This window comes from Crinia signifera, chromosome 6 (assembly GCF_055691185.1).
Source record: "Crinia signifera chromosome 6, ASM5569118v1, whole genome shotgun sequence".
NCBI classification, from domain to species: domain Eukaryota; kingdom Metazoa; phylum Chordata; class Amphibia; order Anura; family Myobatrachidae; genus Crinia; species Crinia signifera.
Genome location: NC_139222.1, coordinates 140,548,822 through 140,575,184, shown reverse-complemented (window position 1 = coordinate 140,575,184; position 26,363 = coordinate 140,548,822). Strand labels below are relative to the sequence as shown.

The window sequence follows — 26,363 nt, the reverse complement described above, 5'->3', positions numbered from 1 at the left end:
TATGATGGCAGCAGTGCTGATAGCTCTGCTGACCCCCCCCCCCCCCCCCCTTCACTCACAGTTCCAGCGAGGTGGAAACTGTGTGTGCGGCCATCAAACCGGCGAGGCTCACCACTATATGCAGCAGGCTCGTTGCATTTGCGGTGAACCTCACCGTTACACCAGCGGATGGCGAGGATTTTCCCGGAACATAGAATATGGATGGCCAAGATGGCTTTTCCTCGCCAAACCCCCCCGTCCCCCTCCCCCCACTGTTCGCCGAGGCTAACACACAAAAGGGAAAGACTCTTGATTTTTTCACATGTTGACCGTGGGCATGTCGATCTTTTGTCCATGTCAACCTACACAGTTTAGACCAGTAGTAGCCTACTCCAGTCCTCAAGCTACCAAAAGTTCACAATTTCCAGACAACTTAGTTGCTGCAAATGTGCACCAATTACTCACTCCATAAAACATTAACTGTTGGTAGCTCTCGAGGACTGGAGTTGGATACCCCAGGTGTAAACCATTCCATCCACACCCTCTGCAGTGCAATACGTGTTAACCCAGGTGCAAAGATACTTTCTATTTTGTGCTTTACGCCCAACCCAAGAGTGTCCACTTTGTATAGGCTTTCTTATTTTCCTGTGCCCAGGTTTAGGGTTACAGAACTATAATTTGGGTTCCCTCCTCTACCCCAACCCAGGTTCACAATATGCAACACAGCAGTGGGTGACAGGGAGAACCAGAGTGGGAAAGGAAAGTGGGTGACAGGGATAGCAATGTGCCCCTTTAGGCTCATACACACTGCACGACTGAGCTCAAAGCCACTCAAAACAGCAAGTTTGAGTGGCTTTCAGCTCAAAGTCGCCCAGTGTGTATGGCCCAGCAATGAGTGCTGCAGCATGCTCCCGCATCATCACCGGGAAAGCCTCTCATCTGCTGGTATTAACAGCAGATTAGCAGCTTCGCATAGCACTGCGCTATGCAAAGCCGCCCGTCCCCTTCCTTGCTGACAGTTCCGGGTAGGGTGAAAGCCGCTCAGTGTGCATGCACTGAGCGTCTTTCTCCCCAGCGATGTTAGCAATCATCACTGAGCATACACTCTGGGCGATTATCGCCTTTAGTCCTCAGGGCCCCCAAAGCACTGCACAATGCCGAACCAATGGTAGTTCTGCCTCTGGGCTGTTTCACACGCTCCGGCTCCTGCCGGGCGTCGAAACCCTGCACGGACAAAAACCCTGCACGGACAAAAGCCGTGCACAGTAGTTAATAATGGACATGATTGTTATACTACTTTCAGACCGCAAATGCCGTGTCGCACACAGGATTAGGACACGGGTCTCATCCCCAGAGCAACATGGCAATGCGGTCTGAAAGTTCCGACACCGACACATTGCCGAGTCGGTGACATCACATGGGGCGGTGCTGGACAGCGGCGCGTCATCGGGGGCTCGGGAGGAGGCAGTACTTGGAGCTGACAGTGCTGCCTCCTCCATACTGTGAACGGGACACGGGTCGCTCGACCCAGGCACCCGTTCACACTGCACTTGACACGGGTCATAGCCGTGTTCAACCCTGGTCATTACCAGGGTTGAACACCCGTGTTGCTCGACCCGTGGTGGCCTTTTCAGACCGCACTGTGACCCGTGTTTAGGCCCCGCGAACACGGCAATAAGCCGTGTTCGGAGTGCGGTCTGAAAGCGGTATTATCCATTCACACGGGACGGCCATCCCCACCATTGTAAACTTCTGTGTGCTGCACAGCTTCCTGGCCGTGGGGGGGGGGGGGGGGGGGGGGGTTCGCCACCCAGCATCAGCCTGTGCGTGCGAAACAGCCCTCTAGTTGTTGTTTCAGAGAGCCATTTGCCAGTACCCAACATTTGAGCAAAAAAAAAAAAAAAACACAAAACCTAGATAATCTGAAATTTCAAAAAAAATCTGGGTGCACAACAGATACAGAAGAATAAAGGCACCCGATTGCACCATCCCTATTTGCATTTTGACATGCTAGGTGGTATATAGCGCTCACAGAGATGCTTCTACACATAACAATACACAGTACTAACAAAAGAATAACCCTTTTAATACCAGACAATAAATTTACTTACATCGTATTACAAACCAAAACAAACAAAATAATAGTCTGTGCACTACCATTTGCGGCTTTCCAACTGTTGTGATACTACAATCCCATTAGCTTCCAGACTTGTAGCTCCACCACAGCTGAAGGTTATGGAGCATATAGCAGCAGCATGTACGGCGTTGTAGGGTGCCCCCTGTACTCACCCGCTGTCCGCGCTGCTGCTGCTGCTGCCCCTCCAGCCTGTTGTACTATGTATATATGTCAGTCACATTGCATGTCCTCTGCTCAAGGCAGGATTTTAAAATCTGAAGACCCTCCCGCCGCCACTGCAGATGAAGTACGGACAGCCGCTGGGTTCAAAATACGTAAGCGATGTGTCCCGCAGATAGACGCATGCGTACTATAAAGCCATGGCTTTCCTGGCAGCATTATATACTAATGCATAGCCACACCTCCAAGGAGGGACCCCAGCGCCGGCCGAGGCTGGAAGATGGCGGCGCCCAACGAGCAGGTGGTAGCCGGTGATTTCGGCTCATGGCTGGATCAGCGGCTAGAGGCGTTGGGAATGGATCCTGAGGTGTACCCGGCCTACATCCAGGGGGTGCTGCGAGAGGAGGACAATCCCGAGGAGAGGGACGAGGCGCTCAGAGGCATCCTGGCTGCTTTTTTGGTGAGGCTAACTTCATTCTTGCTGTGTGAACATGGGCACGGACTGCCACGGGTGCCCACCACCGGGGCTGCAGCTTGGCACTGGGGATAACTTCTCATGTAGCCCAGTACAGGGGCTTTCCCTATTCGCTAACGCTGAATAGTAGAGTCTCGCCATCACGCACACACCGTAACATAGCTTCAGCAGCCACTTGTTCCGGCATGTTTTACCGGCCTGCAGTTATACCGCAGCTGGAAAGGGGACTAAGTAAAAACCGGAACCGGATAAGACACCGGAACGCCGGACCAGACATCAAACTCTGCATTCCGGAGCTTATAGTGTCTGGTCCGAGGGGTGTCCCATGCGGGGGGTGTCTTGTCCGGGGGGATGCCTGTGATTGCTCACACCAGGGACATGGGGAAGGGGAGATTACAGCCTCCCTGTGTGGTCTGGACCGTTCCAGTTTTTATTACACCCCCGGACCATGCGGTGAGGCTGTATTCTCCCCCCTCTCCTCTCCCAGGTGACAGGTGCGAGAGCAGCCCCATCAGATGGAGCACCCCCGGACAGGACACCCCCGGACCGGATACTACAAGCTCCGGAATGCAGAGTTTGATGTCCAGTCCGGCATTCCGGTGTCTTATCCGATTCCGGATTTTACCCATACCCGCTGGAAAGTCACAATTAGTAATATATCAAGTACAGTAGTTACCTGAAAGCAAACCAAGGATAGGTACAGGTATACCTCTTTTAAAAGTGGTTCTTTGCCCAAGAAGAGTTGTTATACATAGTAGTAATATTGCTCCTGTTTTAGTACATATGGACTCTTTGGAGTGGTGTGTGGTGCGTGGTGCAAACTGGAGTGCTAGGGCTGGCAGCTGGACAAGAGGAGTGACAATTGCATAGCTTAGTTGGGCGCTGAAAAAGAACAATATACCTTGAGTGCTTGGATGCTGTGTGCAAGTGGCTGCCCTCTGGGAGAGGGATGCCGCCCTCAAAGACGTAGCAAACAGGAAAAGAGTACCAGTAGGCGCCTTTTTGCACACAAAATAAAACAATTTAATTGATCAGCAAATAACATGAAAAATAAATGAAAAATAAAATAATATACAATATAAATACACAAAATGTTATGCATGCATCAGTGGCGTAACTATAAATTTTGCTCCCCCAAGCCAAATTTGTTTCAGGCGCCCCCACAATAATGCCCCTTACACATTAAGCCACACACCATAATGGCTAGGCTGCGGGGGTAAGGGGAGGGTGCCAATGCCACAGGCACAATATGCCACACACTGTAATATCCGGAGGCAGAGGAGAAAATACATCAGCGCGTGCCGAAGTGGGCATGACCTACTATCGTGGTACTCCTGCGAGGCCAAGTCCCCCATTTTTTCTGCTATGGGGGCATGTCCAGTGCTCTGAGAGCTGCTGGCCATGCCCCCAGCCTCTCTAAATAGACAGAGTGTGCATGTTGTCTCGCAGTCTCCATCCTCTTTGCACCCCTCCATCATCTTTCCATTCCCCCAGTCACCCTTGCATGCGTCTGTCCCCCTATTACTCCTTTACCTTTTCTGTCACCCCGCACCTCTTCATCCCGTTACCCCTGCACCTTTCTGTCCCCCCCGCACCTCTTCATCCCGTTACCCCTGCACCTTTCTGTCCCCCCCCCCCCCCCCCCTACACCTCTCCGTCCCCATAACCAACCTTGCACCTTTTATTATCTAAAAACATAAAAAAAAGTTATTCAGCTTTTCTAACCTGCTGGTGGGCAGCAGGCATCAGGTACCCAGCCTGGCAGAGGACAGCAGGCATCAGGTGGCTGGGCGGTGTGGCAGACAACAGGCAGTGTAGCGGGCAGACGAGGGAAGGAAAATGGGATACACCTCCTGCCTCTCTCCCGCAGTAGCTGCTGCCGTGGCTGTGTCACCTCCTCATCTAGTGGAGCTCAGCTTCACAATCATAGTGGTCACAGCCAGAGGCAGATCCAGAAGTAATTGATAGGGGACGGGGTGGCATGAGGGGATTAGTGTGCCAGGGTGCACGTTCTCTGAGAGAATGGAGAAAGACAGACAGGAGAGAGAAGGAGAGCAGAGAGAATAGAGAAAGAAGGATAGATATGAGTGCGGGTAGAGAAGGAGAGAGAGTGTTGGGAGGAGAGAGTGAGAAAAATAGAGATAAAGAGTGGGGGAAAGGGAGTGAAGGTAAGTGAGACAGGTATGTGCCTGCATTACCCCCCCCCCCCCCTGCACTGAACACCACACCCTCCGCTTTAATATACAAGCGTCATACCTATTGCAGGTGTCAGGCAGCAGGGATCCCATGGAGGAGGCTAAGGCGGGTCCTATGGAGGAGGAGGGTGAGCTGATGAGTCCCATGGATGCTGAAGCTTCCGTGGAGGAGGAGGCTGTGGCGGTGGTTTGAGGCCTGAAAAATTATAGAAATGACTTGCTTCCTCCTCTGAGCATTTGACAGGGAGCAGCGCTACCCGGGAGTGCTTAGCGCTGTACTCCCTGCCTCTCAGACGCTAGAGGTGAAATATGACCTCTCGCATCTGGTCTGTCTCAGGGGAACGCAGCGGCAGGAGATAGAGTGACGGATGGGAGGGCGGTGGGAGATGGATGGAAAGCCGGGCTGCAGCAGCCAGAGATGGAGGGATGGATGGACGGGCAGCCGCAGAGTGGCCGACAGGTTGGCGACCACACTCTATGATATATGTGAACAGTGCCCTCACTTGTTCAGCAGCGGGGGCTGCCTTACGGTATCTCCGCCACTGGCATGCGTATAAAATACTTTAAAACATGTGCATCAATATGATGCTATATGTAAATGGCATATAATTACCAGGTCCCAGTTGATTGTTCAAATATGCACATATATAGACCAGATGTGGGTGTCCTGAATAATAGGGGTGGAATTCCCAGCGCTGTATTTGGGGGACAACAATAAAGGGGATCGGTGGATAATTTGTGAGTTCTCCCAACAGAAATTTGCAATCCACAGTAAATATTCCTTTAAAGGCTGTTTAGCAGAGAAGTCAGGTACAGAGTAGGTGTACTTGTTGTTACCTTTAATCGGTACGGGCACCAGCGATGTTATGCTTCCTTACTGTAGATAGTGGGGCTCTCGGCAGGTCCCAGTCTGGGTACGTTAGTGCACTGATCCATCACGCGCCTGCAGTGTTGGTTGGTGTGGAGCAGCTTCACCGGAAGGGTAATGTCAGGAAGTCTCCGCCCGCCGCAGTGTTCAGCGGCTCACACTTGGCTCGCTGGCCGGTGTAGCTGCTCCACACCAACCAACAGGCGCGTGACGGATCAGTGCACTAACGTACCCAGACTGGGACCTGCCGAGAGCCCCACTATCTACAGTAAGGAAGCATAACATCGCTGGTGCCCGTACCGATTAAAGGTAACAACAAGTACACCTACTCCGCACCTGACTTCTCTGCTAAAAAGCCTTTAAAGGAATATTTCCTGTGGATTACAAATTTCTGTTGGGAGAACTCACAAATTATCCACGATCCCCCAAATACAGCGCTGGGAATTCCACCCCTATTATTCAGGACACCCACATCTGGTCTATATATGCGCATATTTGAACAATCAACCGGGACATGGTAATTATATGCCATTTACATATAGCATCATATTGATGCACATATTGATGCAAGTATTTTATATGCATGCATAACATTTTGTGTATTCATATTGTATATTCATTTATTTTTCATGTTATATGCTGATCAATTAAATTGTTTTATTTTGTGTGCAAAAGGCGCCTACTGGTACTCTTTTCCTAGTTGGGCGCTGAGTAGACACGGCTGCCGGTGCCAAAATCGCATGGCAGCTTAAAGTTCAAAATGCACAGATCGGTGCGTGTATGGGCACCTTAACATTGTAAAACTTAAGCCCCGTACACACTGTGAAATATTCACTAATAGACCATTTTGACTAGATGCACAAGAGATTTTGACTAAGCAAATTTATCTAATAATAGTCTATTGCCGCCCATACACGTCCCGATACGGGCGTGTGTTCCGTGCTTAACTAGCACGCATTGCATTGCCTTTGCATGCAATGTGATGAAAACTAAGTACAAAAAGTATGTGCAAGCACATACTTTTTGTACTGTGCGATGAGGTGCCACGGGAGCACACACATCGGACCCGCCGGGATCGCAGCGTGTATGGGCTGCTTATGATCTAGCCAAATTGCCTTGCCTGCACAGTCTATCTATGCTAGGAGATACTGACTAAATAGCATTGTTATCTAAGCAGGAGAAAAACTGAGTTTGGCTGACTTTCTAGGAGATATTGACTATCTAGTCAAAATCTCACCGTGTGTACACCCCTTTTGTATCACATTAGTAAGAAGTAGAAGTGTACATCTGACTATTACAAATGAAAATTGGGGTCTGGGAGGCATTTAACATTGGGCCCAATGTAAAATCGGGTCTCGGGGACCATTTTACATTGGTTCCGATGTAAAAATCGCATGCGATTTGGTTGCATGCGATGCGATCGACGCGATTTTTTTGCACCGATAGATACAATCATAATCACAGGCGCCGTGCTAGGAAACAAGTACCAAACAAATAATCTATCCTATATCTCTCTATCTAAACATGACAAGGTTGGGATCAATCTGATCTATTCCCAGCATCTCTTCCCCCACTGCATGTTTGACTTAAAAAAAAAAAAAAAAAAAAAAAAAGGTTAAACTGCATGAATGATCCTTCCTCACTATCCTATATTATTAAACACTAGTTGCTGTGGTTTACCCCCACCCCCCCATCAAAATAAGTTACAACTAATATTGAATATTTTGGTATATAGACCAACCCTAATAGTAAAATGTGCATATTTAATATTATTCTTCATTAATCCTACCCCCCCCCCCCCCCCAGAGCTGACTTGCATGATATGCACAATGCCAGCTGTCCATAGTCTAAAATAGAGCATGAACATGTATAGAGCTTAGAAAGCAAACTAGCCAACAGTCCTACGTAGCTAAGAGATCATTTGATATAGATGAGGAGCAAGTTTGATTAGATTTACCCCTTAAAATAAAGTCTGCCAGTACACCATATAATTTGGATTGCCAACGAGGCTGCTTTATGCGTAGTTGGGCGCAATGCAAATGTGTTGCCAATCTACTACTATCTGGTACTACTATCCCACTTGTTAGGAGGTGTCAAATGGTTAACAGGTTAGGTGTTATTTGGTGCTTCTGTGATCAGGTCGACAGCTAAAAGGTTGACGTGGTAAAAATGTTGATTAGTTTTATGATTTTTATTTTTAAAACTGACTTGTTCATATGTTACCATCCCAGTGGGCATAAATGGAGAATGAGCATGGCGATCGCCAAAAAGTGAAGGCTCGTGTTAGCCTAATGTTTGTCGACTTTTTGTGATGTCAACCTTTTTCTTGTTGATCTAACAACCCCAACATGTGGTCAGAGGATGTTACATCTGACTGCATGCTGGCATTACAGTATTGTCAGTTTCAAAAAGTCGACCACCAGGACTGAATATATGGATGGCTCTGGTTTTCCCAAACTGCTGGGATTCAGCTGCCAGATTGGGGGCTGAAACTGCTAGATTGGCCATTGTGTGGTTAACTTTTTGGCTTCTGTCACAAGGACACTTTGTGCACTTCCATGTATTGAACCAAGGATTTATTCCCTATATTTAACTGCGTCACATTTAGGGCATATTGATACTTTTGTTATGTGAATTTCATTTGTCTTCTGCCTGTTGAGTGCAGTGATTGCGGTTGAGTCTGCATACCTAGATTGTGGCGTTGCACAAAACACCTATTTGATAGGGATTCCGTATTAAATCCCGGCGGTCGGGATCCCGGCGTTCAAAAACCCGATCGCCGAAATCCCGACAGGGGGGGGGGGGCTTGGATCGCCCCCCCTTGCGGTCTCGCTGCGCTCACCACGCAACGGGCCCAGTGCCTCTCTACGCTTGGCACACTAATTTATTCTCCCTCCGGGGGTGTCGTGGACACCCCCGGAGGGAGAAAGTGTCGGGATTTCGGCGTCGGGATTTTGAACGCCGGGATTTACACTGCATCCCTTTGATAGTATCCTTTAAAGGTGTAAATTGGGCTTGGCCAACCTGTGGCTCTTCAGCATGCCCTACTGCAATTTTGCAATTCGGGGCCACAGGTTGTACAATAATTTTATAGTCAAAATCAAATCCATTACATCTCGCAGCTAAAGAGATTCTTACCTCCTTTAAAGCTTCACTTCCATTTACTAGTAAGTACGTTTAATTTATTTACTCATTATAATAATACAAATCTGCTTTTTCTATCTTGCTTCATAGTGTACCTTGATATTTATTTAAAGCAAAGAAGGGGTTTCTTGTTTTATGAGCTGTTATGACCATGGCTATGATAATCTTAAAATCACTAATTTTTTTTTTTTTTTGATTGCTAGGAGGAAGATTCAATAGAAGACGTGTGTCTAGAAATTATTACCAAGTGGTGTGAAGCTCAGGAAGCGGCAATAGCCCAGGCAAAACCAGAAGGTTACCATTGAATTCAAATGTCCATATCATCGAATGCATTGGCTATCAAGCCGGAACCTCCTGGCAACCTAAGGGGTGAATTTTTAAGAAGATAGGAGTTCTATTGAAGATGAGATGTTGCCCATAGCAACCAGATTCTAACAATTTTATTTAGCACCTTTTTAGACAATTGGTTGCTTTAGGCAACAACCCGTCTTTAATACAACTCCCATCTTAGTAAATTTACCCCTAATGATCCAGTTTTTAAGGTTATCCTTAATTGAGCTCAATTGAAATAATTATTACCTCTAGAGTTCATTCTAGCACCCGCTATCTTTGAAAATCCATGCAGTTCCTGTTCCCTGCCTGGGGTGTCGCTGTTTGCTGTAGTGCTTCTAGCACAGTGTGGTCTCTATCAGCACTGATATACAAACCAACCTAATTTGCTAAAAACACGACAGCAGACAGACACCCCAGGCAAAGAACAGGAACTGCATGGGTTTTCAAAGCTAGCGGCTGCTAGAATGAACACTAACCTCCATATGTTTGTTTTACCCATCTGTGCTCAACCATTGATATCTTTAACACTTGGACCACATATTTGGGAACCACTGCTCTAATGTTCCCTTGAAGTGTTTTAATAATGGAGCAGATTCTTCATGTGGTGTTTCATTTTCCACTCATGTCTCATTATCAAGTTTCAATCACCTTACAGTGTTCTTTTAAAATACATCCTAGTTGCAAGATAATGGGGAGGCAGAATAGCCATCAATCCGCTCGCTTTTGTCGGGAATTGGGCAAAATTCAACAGGTTTTGGTCCATTTCCGACCATCTCAATCCGACTTTAAAAAAAAAAGGTGGATTGAGGCGATGAGGATGGGGTTGGGTGAGCAGCATCTGCAGCGGTGGTGCCGTCCTCCCGCTGCTGCTTTTCTTTCGGCGCCGGGCAAGCAGCCAAATCAGACAGTTGGATTTGGCCGCACAATTGAATATGTATTGTCTCCTTTATTCCCATAAAAGCATGTCGGAATGGATCCAATTTAAGTTGACTATACCCCACTGATTGCACATTACTTTTTTTTTTTTTAATATGAATATAATTCGCTTATAAAGAACAAAGTGATTGTCTACTCAACTAAACCTTGGTGAGGATTAGCCCATTGTTTATTTATAAAGTTATTTATATAGCACACACCTATTCCACAATGTTTTTTAGTTGCAGGCTTCAATGCCACTTGTTACACAGAATGGACACTTTTTTTTTTTTTTCTCAAAACCAATTTTTTTTATTAGGGGTTGACCAATAGTAAAAGAAACAAAATAAAATATATTGCAGAAAATATGAAGCACAAGCAAATAAACAAATCGAAATGTAAACTGTAATCTACATTATATCTGACAAAAAGTAACTAAAAAATACCAAGGGATCTAAGAATAAACAATATGAATACTTGAAGATATTATAAATCTGAGTGGTCAATCTCCTCCATTTTTGTTATTATTCCAAAAGTTAAAAAAATTAATAATTCAATAGAACATAATATAAAAGTAACAGAAAAAATATATAGTGGTACCTTAAATTCAGAGCAGTACAATAACTAACTGTATCCAAAAGAGGTGGCATCGGTCTCGATAAAGTATATTTAAAGTGCACAATTACGAGTCTAAATATACTTTTATCGAGACCAAGGAGTGCCACCTATCTTTCTTTTGGATAGTTATTTTACTGCTCTGAATTTAAGGTAACACTATATTACAAGGGCACCCCTGCAACTGTGTACCATCATCCTTTTGTGTCACATTTCTCGATCGTAAGCCCCCTTGACTCAAAGCTAGACTGCTACAGTACCTTGTGATTGCCTCATTGTTTCTGTATGTGTGAAAGATATGTAGTTTCACTCGCTGCCAGCAGATGGCAGTGGTTCCTACGAATGGGATTGCAAACCGCACCCACACTTCCCAAGTTGGGGTGCAGTGGCATGTGACCACACACTCAAATACAGAGGGCTCAGCATAATAAATTAACTAATTTTAATATACAAATAATCAAATGCATAATGGGATTTTAGTTCATGAATTGATCAATGCATTTAAGCTTGCAGCCCATCGCCAAGGGTCCCCATTTCACTGCAAGTCCTACACTAACAACTTTATTTGATTAATATAAGACATTTGTGCACATAAGGGTTATATTGTTTGTATTGGGTGCAATGCCTAGATACATTATCAAGTAGGTGAAATGGGGTAGGGAAAGTGGTGTGAATGGGGTGTTACCAAAGGGAGATACGTCTGAGTCTTACAGGGGTGGGGTACAGGACTGGTCCAGAACAGTGGCTATACAGGATGGTGTTACAGTACACCTCTAACCTGTGTTCCTTTGGAGTATGGTCTTCCTTTTGTCCCTCATTGCTCCAATACATCTTACCGCTGCTGGTGTGCACATCAGATGGTACCACAGCATCTGATGCAGGTGCAACTTCTGAGTGGGTGGTATCCCAAGACACCCGCCCATAGTTATATCTGGCTCACGCTGTGCGCTTGACTCCTGGCTGGGTGGAGACTAAGTGATGAAGTCAATGGGTGAACACCGTGCGTATAGTTTGGTGCTCCAACCTGTAGTGATTCCCCATTTATGGGAATGAAATGTATTGTTGCATTATTTCTCAACCATTGCTTTCATGACTAGTTGGTCTTTCTATCTAGATGAGGTGGAAGCTCTCGCCAGCATGATTGAGAAACAGGCACAGATTGTGGTAAGGCCCAAAGAAGTATCTGGAGAAGAGCAGAAGAGAAAGGCTGCCCTGCTAGCACAATATGCCAATGTTACAGATGAAGAAGAATATCCTTTAAACCTTCACCTATGCGTCTGCATGACTACAAATTTTTTAATGGATCTTTTACAACAGGTAATCTGCGGCTATCCTGCTGTTATTTATAAGTCTCTGCCAGCAAGAGGCTTTTGCTATAAAACTTCATTTAATAAGTCTCGAATGCCATCTAGGGGGACATTTACGAAGATGAGTGTTCTATTTCACATGGGATGTTGCTATGGGCAACCAATCAGAATCTACTTATTTAGCATCCTCTAGAAGACAATAGTTAGTATCTGATTGGTTGCCCATAGCAACAGTGTTCCTAGTTACCCTAAAGGCGTATACACACTACAAGATTCTTTCCAAACTGGTTGAAATTAAAATCTGGAAATTTTTAGGAACAAATTACATTCAACCATTTGCTCCCAAAAGTTGTCATCTGCATAAATAGATTTAACAAATTTGTCTGAATGAGCAATTTCATCTATTTTCAAAATGTAGGAGCAAATAGTCAATTGCCATTTGCTCCCATAAATTTATAGGCCACTATGAAATGCAGTTTAGATGGTTCATATTGGAAAAGGTACTTGGGTCAGAATTCAATTAGCTGTGGTAGATAACAATGGGCTTATTGATCCCCCTGGGGTGGCCAATTGGCCCTGAAGCCAGAGTAGTTGATTTTTGTTCACCTGCCTCTAGGTTGAAAGAATATAAATCCCTGATAATTCTGTGGGTGACCCTCTATGGATTTTTTATGGATTCTGTGCATTAACAAGGCTATCTGGTGACATTAGGGGGGAAATTTACTAAAGGAAATTTGTAAAAAAAATAGATGTATTTGTTACCAGAAATACACTTATTTTTGACATTTACTATCCCGAAAATACGGCAATTCGTGGCCGTATTGATGTGCTATCAATACGAATACGAATTGCCGTATTTTCGGGATAGTAAATGTCAAAAATAAGTGTATTTCTGGATACAAATACACCTATTTTTTACAAATTTCCTTTAGTAAATTTCCCCCTAGGAGTCTGTTTGAAAATCCCCGGGTGTTAAAGCTCACGTTTTTATCCCTAGTAATTTATCAAGGTTAATTGAATTCTGACCTTAAATTTCACCACTAGACCTAAGCTTTTCTGGAAGTTGTGTGGCGAACATTACATGCAAAAGAAAATACCTTAAAAAAATGTTAGGCGTAAAAACGAATTCGAATGTTGTTTTATCATTTGGAAAATATATGTTGTGTTTTTAAGTGGGAAGCAAAAGTAATAGTATGTGCACTAATGGTAAAAAGGATGTGCTGTTTCCTCCCATCATATATTTATACATTTAAGCCCAATTCAAGTCCAGTGAATAATCTGAAATAGCACAAAGGTAAGCAGTAAGATGCTATAGGTTGAAAATAAAGTTTAGAGCAGCAGAAATGGAAAAACAATGTAAAGGTCACAGCCTTAACAGTTGAGTCAAATAACTCTTTTAGATGTCCCAACATCTGTTTAATTACAAATGACTGTTTTTTTTAAAGCAGTTCTTAGATTGTTCTTACATAATATTAAGCATTTATTGGGCAATATTACACTGCAGGGAGTAGTACATTGGCATCCCACTGATGAGAAAAAGCCAGGAACTTATGTTAGTTGGGCGCCCACTAAGCTATTTGCTTAGTTTTCCGCGTCCCCTGGCGGGGCTTGCTGCGCTCGCCACACTATATAAAATCAACTCTATGCCGACATGGATAGTGGGGGTATGAGCGTAGTAACTATAGTTTGTGCCCAACTAACATATAAGTACCAAAAACCATTATCTCAGGAAGACAGACCTTTTATAATCCTTAAAAGTGTAGCACACTTAAGCTTTTCAGCCAAGACAAAAGCTCCAGATTCAGGATGGAGTTGATTACATAAGGCTTCATCCCATTTCATCATGGCCTTGGATACCCACGCAGAGGCAATAATAGGGCGTAATGTAAAGCCCAGCCCTTCAAACACAGCCTTAAGGCAGCCCTCAATTTTCTTGACCACAGGGTCTTTAAACGCAACATCCCCTTGAACCCAGTAAAGCTGTGGATTTAGACAGCCTGGCAACAGGCGCATCCACTAAAGGAGTCTTTTCTAATAAGTTTACATGCTCCTCTGGCATTGGTTACATGTTCGCAAATCTTTTAGGCATGAGAAGCCTCTTATCAGGAGTTTTCCATGCTTCTCCCAGTAAAGCTACCATGCCCTCATCTGAGGGAAAGGTAACAGAATCTCTGCGTATTTTCTTGAATACACAATGAGCTGGCACTTTATCTTTGAAAAGATTCAAAGTCTGCTTAACTGCAAGGATCAAATCCTCCATTCCTGGGACAGAAGATTCAACTTCTTCCCTCTGGTCCCAAAAGACATCCTCAGCGCACCCACCTTCCTCATCAGAATCTAAATTCAACAGGGGTGGTGTAGCTAAGGGGTGTCTGGGAAAAGTAACCCCAGGGGTTTTGGCAAGCTGTTCCATAAATGCATTCATTTAATGACACATCAAAGTGTCCTGCATAACCTGCAGTAAAGCTGGGTGGGGGTAATAGAGCCCATAGACGGTTGAGAGGGGGAAAGGGGCCAGGAGATTTCACAAGGTCATCTCTGTCTATTTAAAGCCTGCACCAAAGCATTTATATACCTCCCCAAGGCAGCCGCCCACGCAGGCTCAGACTGCTCAAACCTCTGTGCACAGACTCACATGAGGGGCACAAATTCCCCTGATCCATCTGTTCAATGGTTAATTTAACGCCACAAAATCTGCAGTTAATTAACATGGCAGGCGCTCCCTCCCCAAGGGCAGCAGCACTACACCTTTCCGTCATAATTACACACAGTGCACAATGTTAGGCAAATGTACAGAATAATGTAACAGTGTACTTAGCTGTCTGTACTGCTGCAATGGATCTGATCTGCAGTGTGAAGAGAAAGGGCGCCAGAACAGAGAGCAGGAAGAGACCAAGTCTCTGCTTCAGCGGGGAAGGAAGTCTATTGGCGCCTTTAGCCGCTCCTACCAAGTGTTTCTCCTCATCTCCAGTGTCTCTCCTCCTACTGGGACCACTTGGAAGTGTCCAGCTACGCTGGACTCCTGTAATAGGCTTCAACTCCATCTCTGGATTTCAGCCTATAAGCCCCTGAAATGGTGCCTGCCATAGCGGGGTCCGGGCCCCAGGAATCCTCTCTTCATGGAGGTTGAAGCGCTGTGCAGAGGGCAGACAGTGTCCCTCTGCACACAGAGAGCTGACAGGACGCGCTTCTTTCAGCCTCTGCTGCGCTCTGTGTGCATAAACTTCCTACACACTGTGCCTGCACTAACTAATGAATATTAATAAAATAAGAAACACCTAGCTACTCTACCAAAAAAAGGGATGCAGCACGCAACCAGCCAGCACAGCACCCACTCCGGTGAGCACCTAAAACAAACTGAGGAATTCTGGGATGCAGAAGGGAGGAGCCTGCCTCTCGAAGTCAGCATAGGTGCCTTGCTCCTGCGGACCCTCCTATATCCCACGGTTGAGCTGTGTCCCGAGGATAGACGAAAGATAAATTAAGTGTAGCGAATAGCTTTCCAAGCAACAACAATAATAATAATAGTAGCAGATATAATTGTTTGACAGATAATGGCTACTTTTGTGATTTTGATTACATATTGTTAAGGGTAAATTGCATACATGTCAATAAAATTTGACAAAACTAGGCTTTAAAACATTTTGGCTAGTAGTGTACACACTTTGGAGGCATCCCTAATGCAATACAAAATCCAAGTTTTAACCACTTTTCCACTGCCACACTATCCTGGCATGTTGCTTCTGGATCTGCCCAGGTCGTGGCTTGGTGTAAAGCACCCTTCAAAAATAGCAACCAGGGTAGTACCCTTGTAACGGTGCAGTGTAAACGGGTTATCCGGACTGGGTTATGCTAAAAAAAAAAACCTGTTGAATAGCTGTGTATGCAGAGGTCTACCTCCATAGTGTCTGTGTGTGACATGAAGGGCTGACTCAGGAATAACCCAGATCCAAGGTGCAATGTAAATGGGGTCTCGCTCAGATTGAATGTGTTCAGAAACTTGGACAGACCTGAGCCTTTTGGTGGAAAAAGCATATAGATTCACACCATTTCACCCAGTGTGATACCTGCTCAAATGTTTTATACCCTACAATGGACCCAGGTCACCCTTTGCCTTTCTCACTACACTCCTGTTTGCCCTGCAAAACTGGTGTGGATAGCTTGAAGGTGAGATCACAACACAGCACTTCATAGCAGCTTTTAACATTAACCTGGGTACAATTACCCTTTTCACTGCAGCATATCCAAATCAATAACAGGCATAACCCTGGTAATGACAAGGGTCCCTTTCGCACCAATGAACAACCCGGTTTACCCAGCAATTTTGCAGGTCAAATGCTGGGTGTCAAAGGATTATAAATGAACTTTTAATCAGTGTTAAATGCTACATGCAATAGCTGGCTGTATTTTCCCTGCATGTACTTTAACATTTGCTGCACCATGGCTTGTTCAAGTGCAAAATCTCACTCCATCACTGGATGTACTCCTAATGAAGCCTATCATTTTATTTTTCACAGAACTTTGTTCAGATGTTTCAATCACAAGTTCTCTTTAACCCTTAATACTATTCTTCGCATCTCAATTTTAAGAGAGATTTTCCAATAGTCTTAAGCCCCATATGCATGGGGCGATTTTTCAGCCGAAATTGCCGGGATATGGTCACTGAGCGATGGTTGCCGGGAGCACACTTTCCCTGGCAGTGCGTCTTCTTTTCTTTTTTTTTATCAGCGGCCATCGCTGGTCGCTGATGAAAACCGGATACTCAGCAATTTGGTCTCTGAGGGATTTATTGCTGAACATCCAATCGCTCCGTGTATGGAGCTTTATGGTGTGTACACACGGTGAGATTCCCTTGCTATTTGACTTAAGATTTGAGTGCTATGCAATCTTTGCTATCTCTGTACTTTTTTACATACAGTTCATACAATCTGCATTAGATTTGCAATATATAGTCAATGCTGTCCTGTCTATCTGGATTTTGATTTGTGCTGCCACAGGAGCACGCATCGGGATTGCAAGGTAAAAAACCTATGCGATTTTGACTATATAGCCAAAATCTAATGTCAGATCTCACTGTGTGTACACAGCATTAGTTGTATCAGTGTTGGATACTATTTTTCTTTGATCAGAGTTGTAAAGTTAGAAACCCTTTAAAATACATTTACAGCAATGGGTAAGTGTGTGTTGAAAATATTTTTATATATATTATAAGATCGCACTCCATATATTGAATGTACAGCAGCTGGGGTGACATCCAGAACTCTAAACAAAAAGTCCATGTATATAAACAAGAAAAAGACTCACTCTCCAGACCAGGTTCATGCAAATAAAATCAGCTGTGTATTGAATTTTCATATGCAACAGTGAAAAATTGATACTCAACGTTAGCGTTTCAGTCCTAGCAGGACCGTCTTCAGGAGTTAAACAACCAATGCATCCATAACAGGTGGAGCACAGCGTGGACCACACAGCAGGTTCCTATAGTGATGATAAAAACCGAAAATATGGCAATTCGTAGTCGTATTGATGTGCTATCAGTACGACTACGATTTGCCGTATTTTCGGGATTGTAAATGTCAAAAATAAGTGTATTTCTGGATACAAATACACCTATTTTTTTTTTTTTTTTTTTTTACAAATTTCCTTTAGTAAATTCCCCCCTCTATCACTTCACCGAGCTTAATAAATCTGCCCCAATGTAACCATGAACTTAGCTGTCTGTGCTGCTGCAATGGATCCACAGCGATCACCAGGGAAAGCGCTGCCCAGAAGAAACTTCCACTCTGATCTGCAGTGTAAATCCTCCGTCAGCTTCACAGTGTGGAGAGAAAGGGCCCCAGAACAGAGAGCAGGAAGAGGCCTAGGGGGATATTCACAATAGCCGTCGAGCATCTACCGTGGGGGAGATGCTCGACGGGCCCTATTCAATGCTGTCTTCCTCGACAGCATTGAACAGGGTTTCCTGGCAGAACGAGCCCGACATCTCTAGCTGTCGGGCTCGTTCTGCCGAGAACAGCTGGGAAGTGACGAGCTGCCGGCTGCATCTCGTCACTTCCCGGCCGCAACTCGTGGCCACGCCCCCTTCTCGTCCCGCTGCAGGCGGGACATTGAATCCCGCCTGCATGTTCTCGGTCGAGCTGACCGAGAACGGGACTGGGTCACGGCAGGCGAGCAAGCTCGTCTGCCGTGACCCGAAGATTGAATACCCCCCAAGTCTCTGCTTCAGAGGGGAAGGAAGCCTATTGGCGCCTTTAGCCGCTCCTGCCAAGTGTTTCTCCTCACCTTAAGTGTCTCCCCCCTCCTTCTGGGACCACTTGGAAGTGTCCAGCTACGCTGGACTCCTGTAATAAATTTCAACTCTATCTCTGGATTTAGTGATTGAAACCACAAAACTAAATGTTTTCTGCAGCTGACACGTGTTTGTGGAGGTATAAAACCTTTCTGCTCATATGTAGGTGTTTGGCATCAGATGTTTACAGTAAAGTGTGGAGGTGGTGAGGTTATGCTGTGTGGCTGTTTCAGCTACTTTTACAGAAAATTTTGTAACCTAGAACGGTCATCTCGGAGTCTATATCTTCAATTCGTCCCAGGTAAATTCTAGGCCAACTTGACCTTTTCCTGTGAAAGTTAGACACTGTACAGAAAGGCAAAACCTACTGCCTGATCTTGTCTAGAAACTAGTGTACAGTTTGCCAACAAAGGCGTCACCATAATTGCGGTACTTGTTTAATTTAACAGCGGCATGCTATGCTGTCAGCGTAGCCCAACAGCAGCTTAGTGTAGTGTCTCAGCGGCAGCCCTGCGTAGTGTCCCCCTCAGACAGCATAGTCACCGTACTGTCCCTGCGAGCTGCAGCTCTGTCCCTGGCAAGCCTAGTGAGCAACTCTCACACAGCGCTGGTAACCGGCAGATCCCCTGCACTGGCAGACGCCGATGGAGAGGCGCTCCATTTGCCTGAGACGCATGAGCGTCTCATACACTTGTGCATCTCAGTAATTCGTGCGGCAGGGTATGGAAACCCTGCCCATGTCCGCTTCAGACGGTCAGGTTTAGGGGTTCTGTAGCGCATGCGTCTCGTGCAGAATAAAGGATGCATCTGCCAGTGCTCCATATTACATACTGGCAAATGCCTCAATTTCAAACCCACCACTATCCACGTCAGCCCAGAGCATGGCGAGCGGACATGGTACACGTTCTTCCGACCTGTTCATACCCCCACTATCTGTCGGTGTGGCGAGCGGACGCGGAGTACACGCCAAGTAATCCGCTGGGCTCGCCATGGTTGGTGGTTCACTTCGCTCGACACTTTATAAAATCAACTCCATGCCAACATGGATAGTGGGGGTATGAACAGGTTGGGAGGACGCGTACCACGTGCGCTCGCCACGCTTTGGGCTGATGTTGATAGTGGGGGTGTTTCAGGAATTCATTCGCACCTGTCATGTCAGGCAGGTTAAAAATGGTCAGTGGTTCCCACACTATGTAATAAGTGCTGACACAACACTGACTACGCTAACTGCTCAAGCGTGCACACCGTTCCCACACAAGCGGGCTGTGGGAAAACTGTGCTGGCTGCGATGCTGACAGGGACACTACACTGACTACGTAACTGCTGCCGTGAAACTACACAAGTACCATAATTGCTGCACACGATGGATCTAAAAAGATACAATTAAAATCTTGATGATATACATTATGTAGACAATAGTATTTTGGTACAGTCAGCTTATATGTCTCACAATAGTTAACAGAGTTCATAACCAGGTGCAAAGAGTCAGCCAAAATAGCAATACGGAGAAGTGTTGATTTGTAGCTATGCTGTAATGGACTAATTTGACCCTTTTATACTTTAGTCACCATTGAAAATCTTTCACTGTAGATTTCATTATTTCCTTAATTAGACATACTGCAGATGAAGCTGAAGACCAGGCTAGTTCTGCAGCCATCCAGAGCGCTGAGAAATGTATCCTGTTTTAATATGGTAATGATATATTTGTAAGCATGATTCTCTATAGAAATTTTAATGTGCAAGAGCATGGATTTTGACATTTGTTTCTAGCATGGTTGTTCTTTTACCTGACCGCTGGGCTACAAAGATTTATAGCCCAGTGATCAGGTCTGAATCAGGCCCTGTTTTCTTGCAAAATGGAGTTCAGTAAGAGTCATGGAGGAACACTCTGTACCCACCTTGCAAGCACGCCGTGGCATCGGTTTGTGGAAACAGGTAGCAAAAAAAAAAGTTTGAGGGGAAAATCTAAATAATAAAAGGAATGAGATAGAGATTTATCTCTATGGATTCAGTACTGAATCCCGGCGGTCGGGATCCCGGCGTTCAGAATCCCGACGCCGGAATCCCGACAGCCGAAATGCCGACAAGGGGGGGACGTGGATCGCCCCCCCTTGCGGGCTCGCTGCGCTCGCCACGCAGCGGGCCCGGTGTCTCGCTACGCTCGGCACACTAATTTATTCTCCCTCCAGGGGTGTCGTGGACACCCACGGAGGGAGAATATGTCGGTATTTCGGCGGTCGGGATATTAACTGCATCCCATCTCTATCCTTTGAAATATGTGCTGCCTGTAACTACTGATACTGTTTGGACCTTTAACTGGAGTTCAGCTCTCTTCAAGAACACCAACCTGACTGACATTCTCAATGCCAAGAAACATGAAAGAGATGCGATGCGGGAGGCATCTCAGAAGAAAAAAGAGCAAGACAAGCAGCAGCGGGAGAAGGACAAACAAGCCAAACAGGACCGCAAAGAAAAGGAGAAAAAGCGCACACAAAAAGGAGAGCGCAAGCGATAAGTTGGCTGTGCAACAGACTTTGGCACAGGTTTGGTGGAGGGCTGTATTGGACACTATTTCTACACTGAAACTACAGGAATTTTTCTGTTGAGTTGCAAGGTCCTCCAGAATTGAATTAATGCCTCATTTCTGGTCAATCCTGCCTTTTAAACATTAACTTGTGTTGCCAAAACTAATGGTAAAAGTGGAAAGCAAAAGAAAAATGCCAACTTAATTTTACAACCATTGATAATAAATCCAAACTTTGAACGATGTTCCACCATCCCTAGCGATCTCCATGTGGTGCCTGGACAGGATAGCCATTCGCTCGCAGGGCACATCTTGACCAGCAGAAGAGATAAGGGGGTTGTAACATGATCAAATGTGGACACGTCTCCTCAGCACTGAAAATATATTTATACATTTGTAAATTCTATCAAATAAACAGCCTTGCTCACTGACCTCTGTAAATGGTCAAGCAGTTGCTTTGCAAAACAAATATTGAAGCTCAGACAACAATAGCGCATATGCATAGATATAATACCTGATTAAAACAAGATTATTAAATAGACAAACTACCCTTATGGGTTTATTTACTAAGATGGGAGTCCTATTGAAGATGGGATGTTGCTATGGACAACCAATCAGAATATACTTATTTATTTTTCACCTTCTAGAACAGGGGTGGCCAAACCTGTCCTCAAGATCTACCAACGGTGCATGTTTTCCAGGCAACCTGTGGATCTATAGTAGGAATGAATGCAGCAGGTTTGGAAATGTGACAGTTAGTATTGACTACAGCTGTGCACCAGCTAGGTGATCTGTAAAACATGGACCATTGGTAGATCTCAAGGACCGGTTTGGCCACCCATGTTCTAGAAGATAATACAATCTGATTGGTTGCCCATAGCAAACTCCCATCTTAGTAAATAAACCCTTTGGGGTACATACATGTGCATAACTGTGGTGTGTGTGTGTGTGTAATATATACAATTCTATAGAGAGCAGGCACTCGCCAACACTTTCAATGTGCAAAACAACACTTTTATTCCAAAGGCAAAAAGTATCAGGACATCATTCGGTCGACATTTCGGTCTGCCACAGGGACCATTGTCAAGACTTCAAAGAATTTACAGGAACCATATCTTACCTGGTGCTATGGATCCTGTACATGCTTTGAAGTCTTGACAAAGGTCTAGGTCAACACAAGCAAAAGGTTGACGTGCATTAATGAGGTACGTGCACCTTGCCCGAGGCAAGCTATGTTAGGATACACTGTAAACTATTTGGGGGTTCATGTGCTTAGGTGTTGACATTTATGTTTTTCCATGTCAACCTAATACACCACATCGCGTGTGTATCTATATTATATATATTCTGTTGATAATGTCGGGTTTGCAAATCTTTCGAGTCCTTAATGGTATGCGAGTGCCTTTTGCAAAAGTGGATAAATACTGTGCATGCTGGAGAGCACATGTGCGAGCACTGAAACTGAGATCACAGGAGATTTCAGTTTCAGTGCTGGACAGGGGCAGTGTCACGGAGGTGGGACACTTCATTTTGTGGGAGCGGTCAGAACAACACAGGCGTAGGCCACTCGGTGGGAGGGTCATGGCAGCTGCGAGAAGTCGCACCCAGCTGTTGCAACACAGAACATGGACGGTCAGGGCCAGCCTTTGCAGCTATGGGGCAGCCAGTGGTGTGCAAGTGCTCCATGGTGTAGCCTAGTGCTCGCACTTTAGCAATGTGCCCTCAAAAGGTGAATGAGGTGGTTAAGCTCTCCAGAATTTTTGTAAATATTGTACAATATTGCAACTGATCAAATAATTTGTGAACCGGAGGTAGTAGGTACTGATCCTTGGTGGTTGTCATGTTTAGAAACTATTCTCAGGGTTTTTAAAATAAATTGCTCTGAGATCTCCCAATAAAAAAAAGATTACAGGATCCTAGTAAATTAACACAGAATGGCCACCACTGTGTAGTCCGTAAACTGCACATGAACAGTAGCATTGCATAGGCACAAAACAGTAGTGAATGCTAATGCAATAACTTAATTTCCTACACAATCACAGGGCTAAGCTCCTTTTTTGGAGTCTGCCCTGCATGGGTTTTATTTTTATATATTCATGTTATGTGCTGTAAAGGCTTTAGGGAAGGCAGTGGATGACATGGAGTGGCTATGAATGGCAGAAAGGAGAAACATATGATGATCAGCAAGGGGCAGTGGGTGATGGGAAGGCAGATAGTGACAGAGGAAGAATAAGGAGTAGAGGGTGACTAGGGTGAGGCAGTTGTTGAAGGGCTGGCAGAGTATAACTAGAGATAGGCAGCGCGTTATGGGAGATGGTAGGAAGAGGGTCACTAGGGAGTGGCAAAGGATGACTTGAGGCAGACGGAAGCTTGATATTGAAGGGCATAGGTTGGTGGGGTGTGACACAGCGATGGCAGAGGGTGACATGGGGAAACTTTAATACATTTTTTCCTATCCACCCGCCATTGTGTGCTCCCCTGTTCCCTCTATCCACAGACACATCTCACAGAAGACACCCCCCATGATACTTCATTTATAAGAGGTTCTTCAGACGGTTCGCTGGGAGCTTGCTCCTCTGAGTAAAGTCCTAGGATAAAGGATTGCTCTCTCGATACCTCTGCGGACATATGCTTGTAGATTAGGGAGTGTAGCCTCCTTGTGGCAGTAGCTGCTGCGGGACAGGAGAGACAAGAGGACTGGAGCTGCCTGATGATGCCTTGGTTGGATCTCTACCAGTAATCCAAGGAGTCTCAAGTATCCAAGATCACTGGCTGAGAGATCAGTGGAGTAGTCAGCATCATGAATTCATGACCGCATGCTGAGGTTGTTGTGACACCGTTGGAGAACAGCTGCTCTAGTTAATACAGGACCGCTGTACTTACTCTACTGGAGAACATGAGGATGAATCCTTTTTGGAGTGTTCTTGAATGTAATCCATAAAAGATTCTTGGGTACAGTTCAGAGATTTCGTTAGGAGTTTCAGACAGAATTGTAGCTGGTATTTAATGCAATATCTATTACAGTCTTCACCGCACTTTAGAACATGGCCAAGTGTCCAGCTAATCAACAGGTTGTGTTTGGATAGCCCTGGGTATCCTAGTATTAAAGGATATGCAGTTTTAATGGATCATGTCAAATAAGAGTCTCAAAGTGCAAAGACCCAACTATCACAGAAAAGATGACACTACAATAGAAACCGGGGTCTTAAGAAGCTCTACTTATTTAGGCTGAATTAGCAATGACAAGCTTCTCTGTCAATCAAAACATTTTTATTAAATTTTCCTGGTAATGAAATTACTCCTGAGAAGAGCTCAGACCAAATTTTAATCATATTAATTATGCCCACTGAAACCAACAAAGGCACATCATATCCCTTCATATAATAGAAGCAAGAAGCACTACATATATTCACCCGTACATGCCTGATCACTCACATACGATGCCCTACTCACAGCGCAGCTGTCTGCACACTGGAACATCAACAAAATACCCTGCTGTCTTTAGTAAAGCTCCAACATGCCAATGCAGCATATGGCACTGCTAATGCAACAGCCCACAGGTGTCCATGCACCAGACCTTGTCGACCAGATCAGAAGCAGGATCAGATCAGGAGCAAACTGCATCAGATTGCTACACAAATCTGCAAGAACGGGAGCCCAAGATCCCCCACCACTTATGGCAGTAAGTAAAACTTGATTATGAGCGAAATCTCTGGCAAGCAATGATGCACTTGTGTAGGTTTCCAGTGGTGTCCAAATGAGAAAGACAGCGAGAGAAAAAAGGGATGCAGTTTAGGGATTCCTGAAGGGGATGAGAAAGAACTAGGGGTGGGGTTGAAAAGAAAGAACCGAAAAGAGAATGGGGGAAGAGAAAGGGCGAACTAGCTGCAACAGAAGCCTCAATAGCCTAAAGGTGTGTACACACGGGAGCAATATTGTGTGAAATCGCTGGGAATATGGTCGCTGAGCGACCATATTGCCAGTGATTTGGAGCGCAGATGGCGATAAATCGCCAGCTGCGCGCTCCCGTGTGCACTGCCTAATGGTCGCAGGAGCATGCTCCTGCGACCAGCGGCTTTCCCCGCGATCGCTGTGCCGGGAGGTCAACGCCGGGGAGATCAGCGTTGATCTTCCCAGCCCCGTGCGGCTGCTCCCTCCCTCCTCCGTTCAAAGTGACAGCAGCAGCGTGTGCTGCTGCTGCACTCCCCCTCCGCCCCGTAGCAGTGTCTCCTTTTCATCGCTGATGAAAAGGAGACACTGAGCAATATGATTGCTGGGGATATATTGCTAGCAATATATCCCCAGCAATCATATTTCCCCGTGTGTACACAGCATTAGAGACAAAAACAGGCAAGTTTTTCCATACAGCTCTACGTTCTATAATGTCATTAGTGATGTATGTGTTTAAGCAAACAGATGTCAATGCTGTTGGTTTACTTTTTATGCTCTTGGTCTTCTAATAAAGAAATCAAAGTTAAGAATATACACTACTTTAGGTTATCACCATCTGTACCGTAACATTTTTTTATGAAGGAGCTCTTGTGGTGGGTAAATCCATTTTGAAAAGGTTTATTGGCTTCATACCTAGAAATGTATCTATACCTACAGAAACATCAAAAGGTATATTTACTTTTTATTCTGGTCACTTTAACTTTTGACTATATTTGCCTATCACTGTTTCCTAATCTAAACCTTTAACCTCTTCACTGGTACTCCTGAGAATTTTCCGGGCTGTGCTCTAGTGCCCAGACTGGCAAACCCGGAAAATTCTTGAGTACCGGGGTCTACGCTACCTAGTGCGGGGCAGCGCCGCTGAGCTCAGCTTCAGCCATTGGCTAGCTGCCCCCTCCCCCCCCCCCCCCAGCTGTGTGTGACGTGACCTTGTAACGTCATGCCACACACAGCCGGGTTGCTGGGGGCAGGGTCAGGCAGTGGATGATGTAGTGCTCAGAGGTGCTGCCCGGCCCCAGGAGAGACTGCAGTGGTTTTTTTTTACTTAGTCTTTTTAAGGGTAAAAAACCCCACCACTGAAGCATTTAATAAAAGAGGTTGATTTAAAAAAAAAAATTCTGTAGGGACTATTTATGTTGATTATTCCCCACCCAAAAAAGAAAAATTCTGTCAGTCTGTAACGGCATTACAAAAAAAAAACACAGAATGAATTTACGTTGCATTTTTACTACTGTGTAGCTTAGTGACCTAGAAAGAAACAGGAATTTATTATCTCAATGTGACAACAGGAAGACGAGCAAAAGAAAGGTGCTTTACACTCAGCATATGTTAGTAGGAAAATCCACTGGCATATGCTAGTTACAAATTACTTCTTTTAACCTCACATATAGTACTTTTCTTTTAGCAGTACTAAATTTTCAATAGTCATACTGATTATTACATTATTGCAATTTTCTTTGGTGTATAAATGC

The 26,363-nt window shown here is 45.1% G+C and overlaps 1 protein-coding gene across 1 annotated transcript; it reads left to right on the top strand.

The window, feature by feature from the left end:
• Window positions 1-2,496: 2,496 nt before the first annotated feature.
• On the top strand, window positions 2,497-21,371 carry CCDC43 (coiled-coil domain containing 43). The gene is made up of 5 exons (XM_083147441.1): window positions 2,497-2,735; window positions 9,161-9,251; window positions 11,935-12,070; window positions 20,035-20,090; window positions 20,744-21,371. Exons 1-5 carry the CDS (start codon window positions 2,556-2,558, stop codon window positions 20,929-20,931), a joined length of 651 nt encoding a protein of 216 aa, XP_083003567.1. The 5' UTR covers window positions 2,497-2,555; the 3' UTR covers window positions 20,932-21,371.
• Window positions 21,372-26,363: the final 4,992 nt, after the last annotated feature.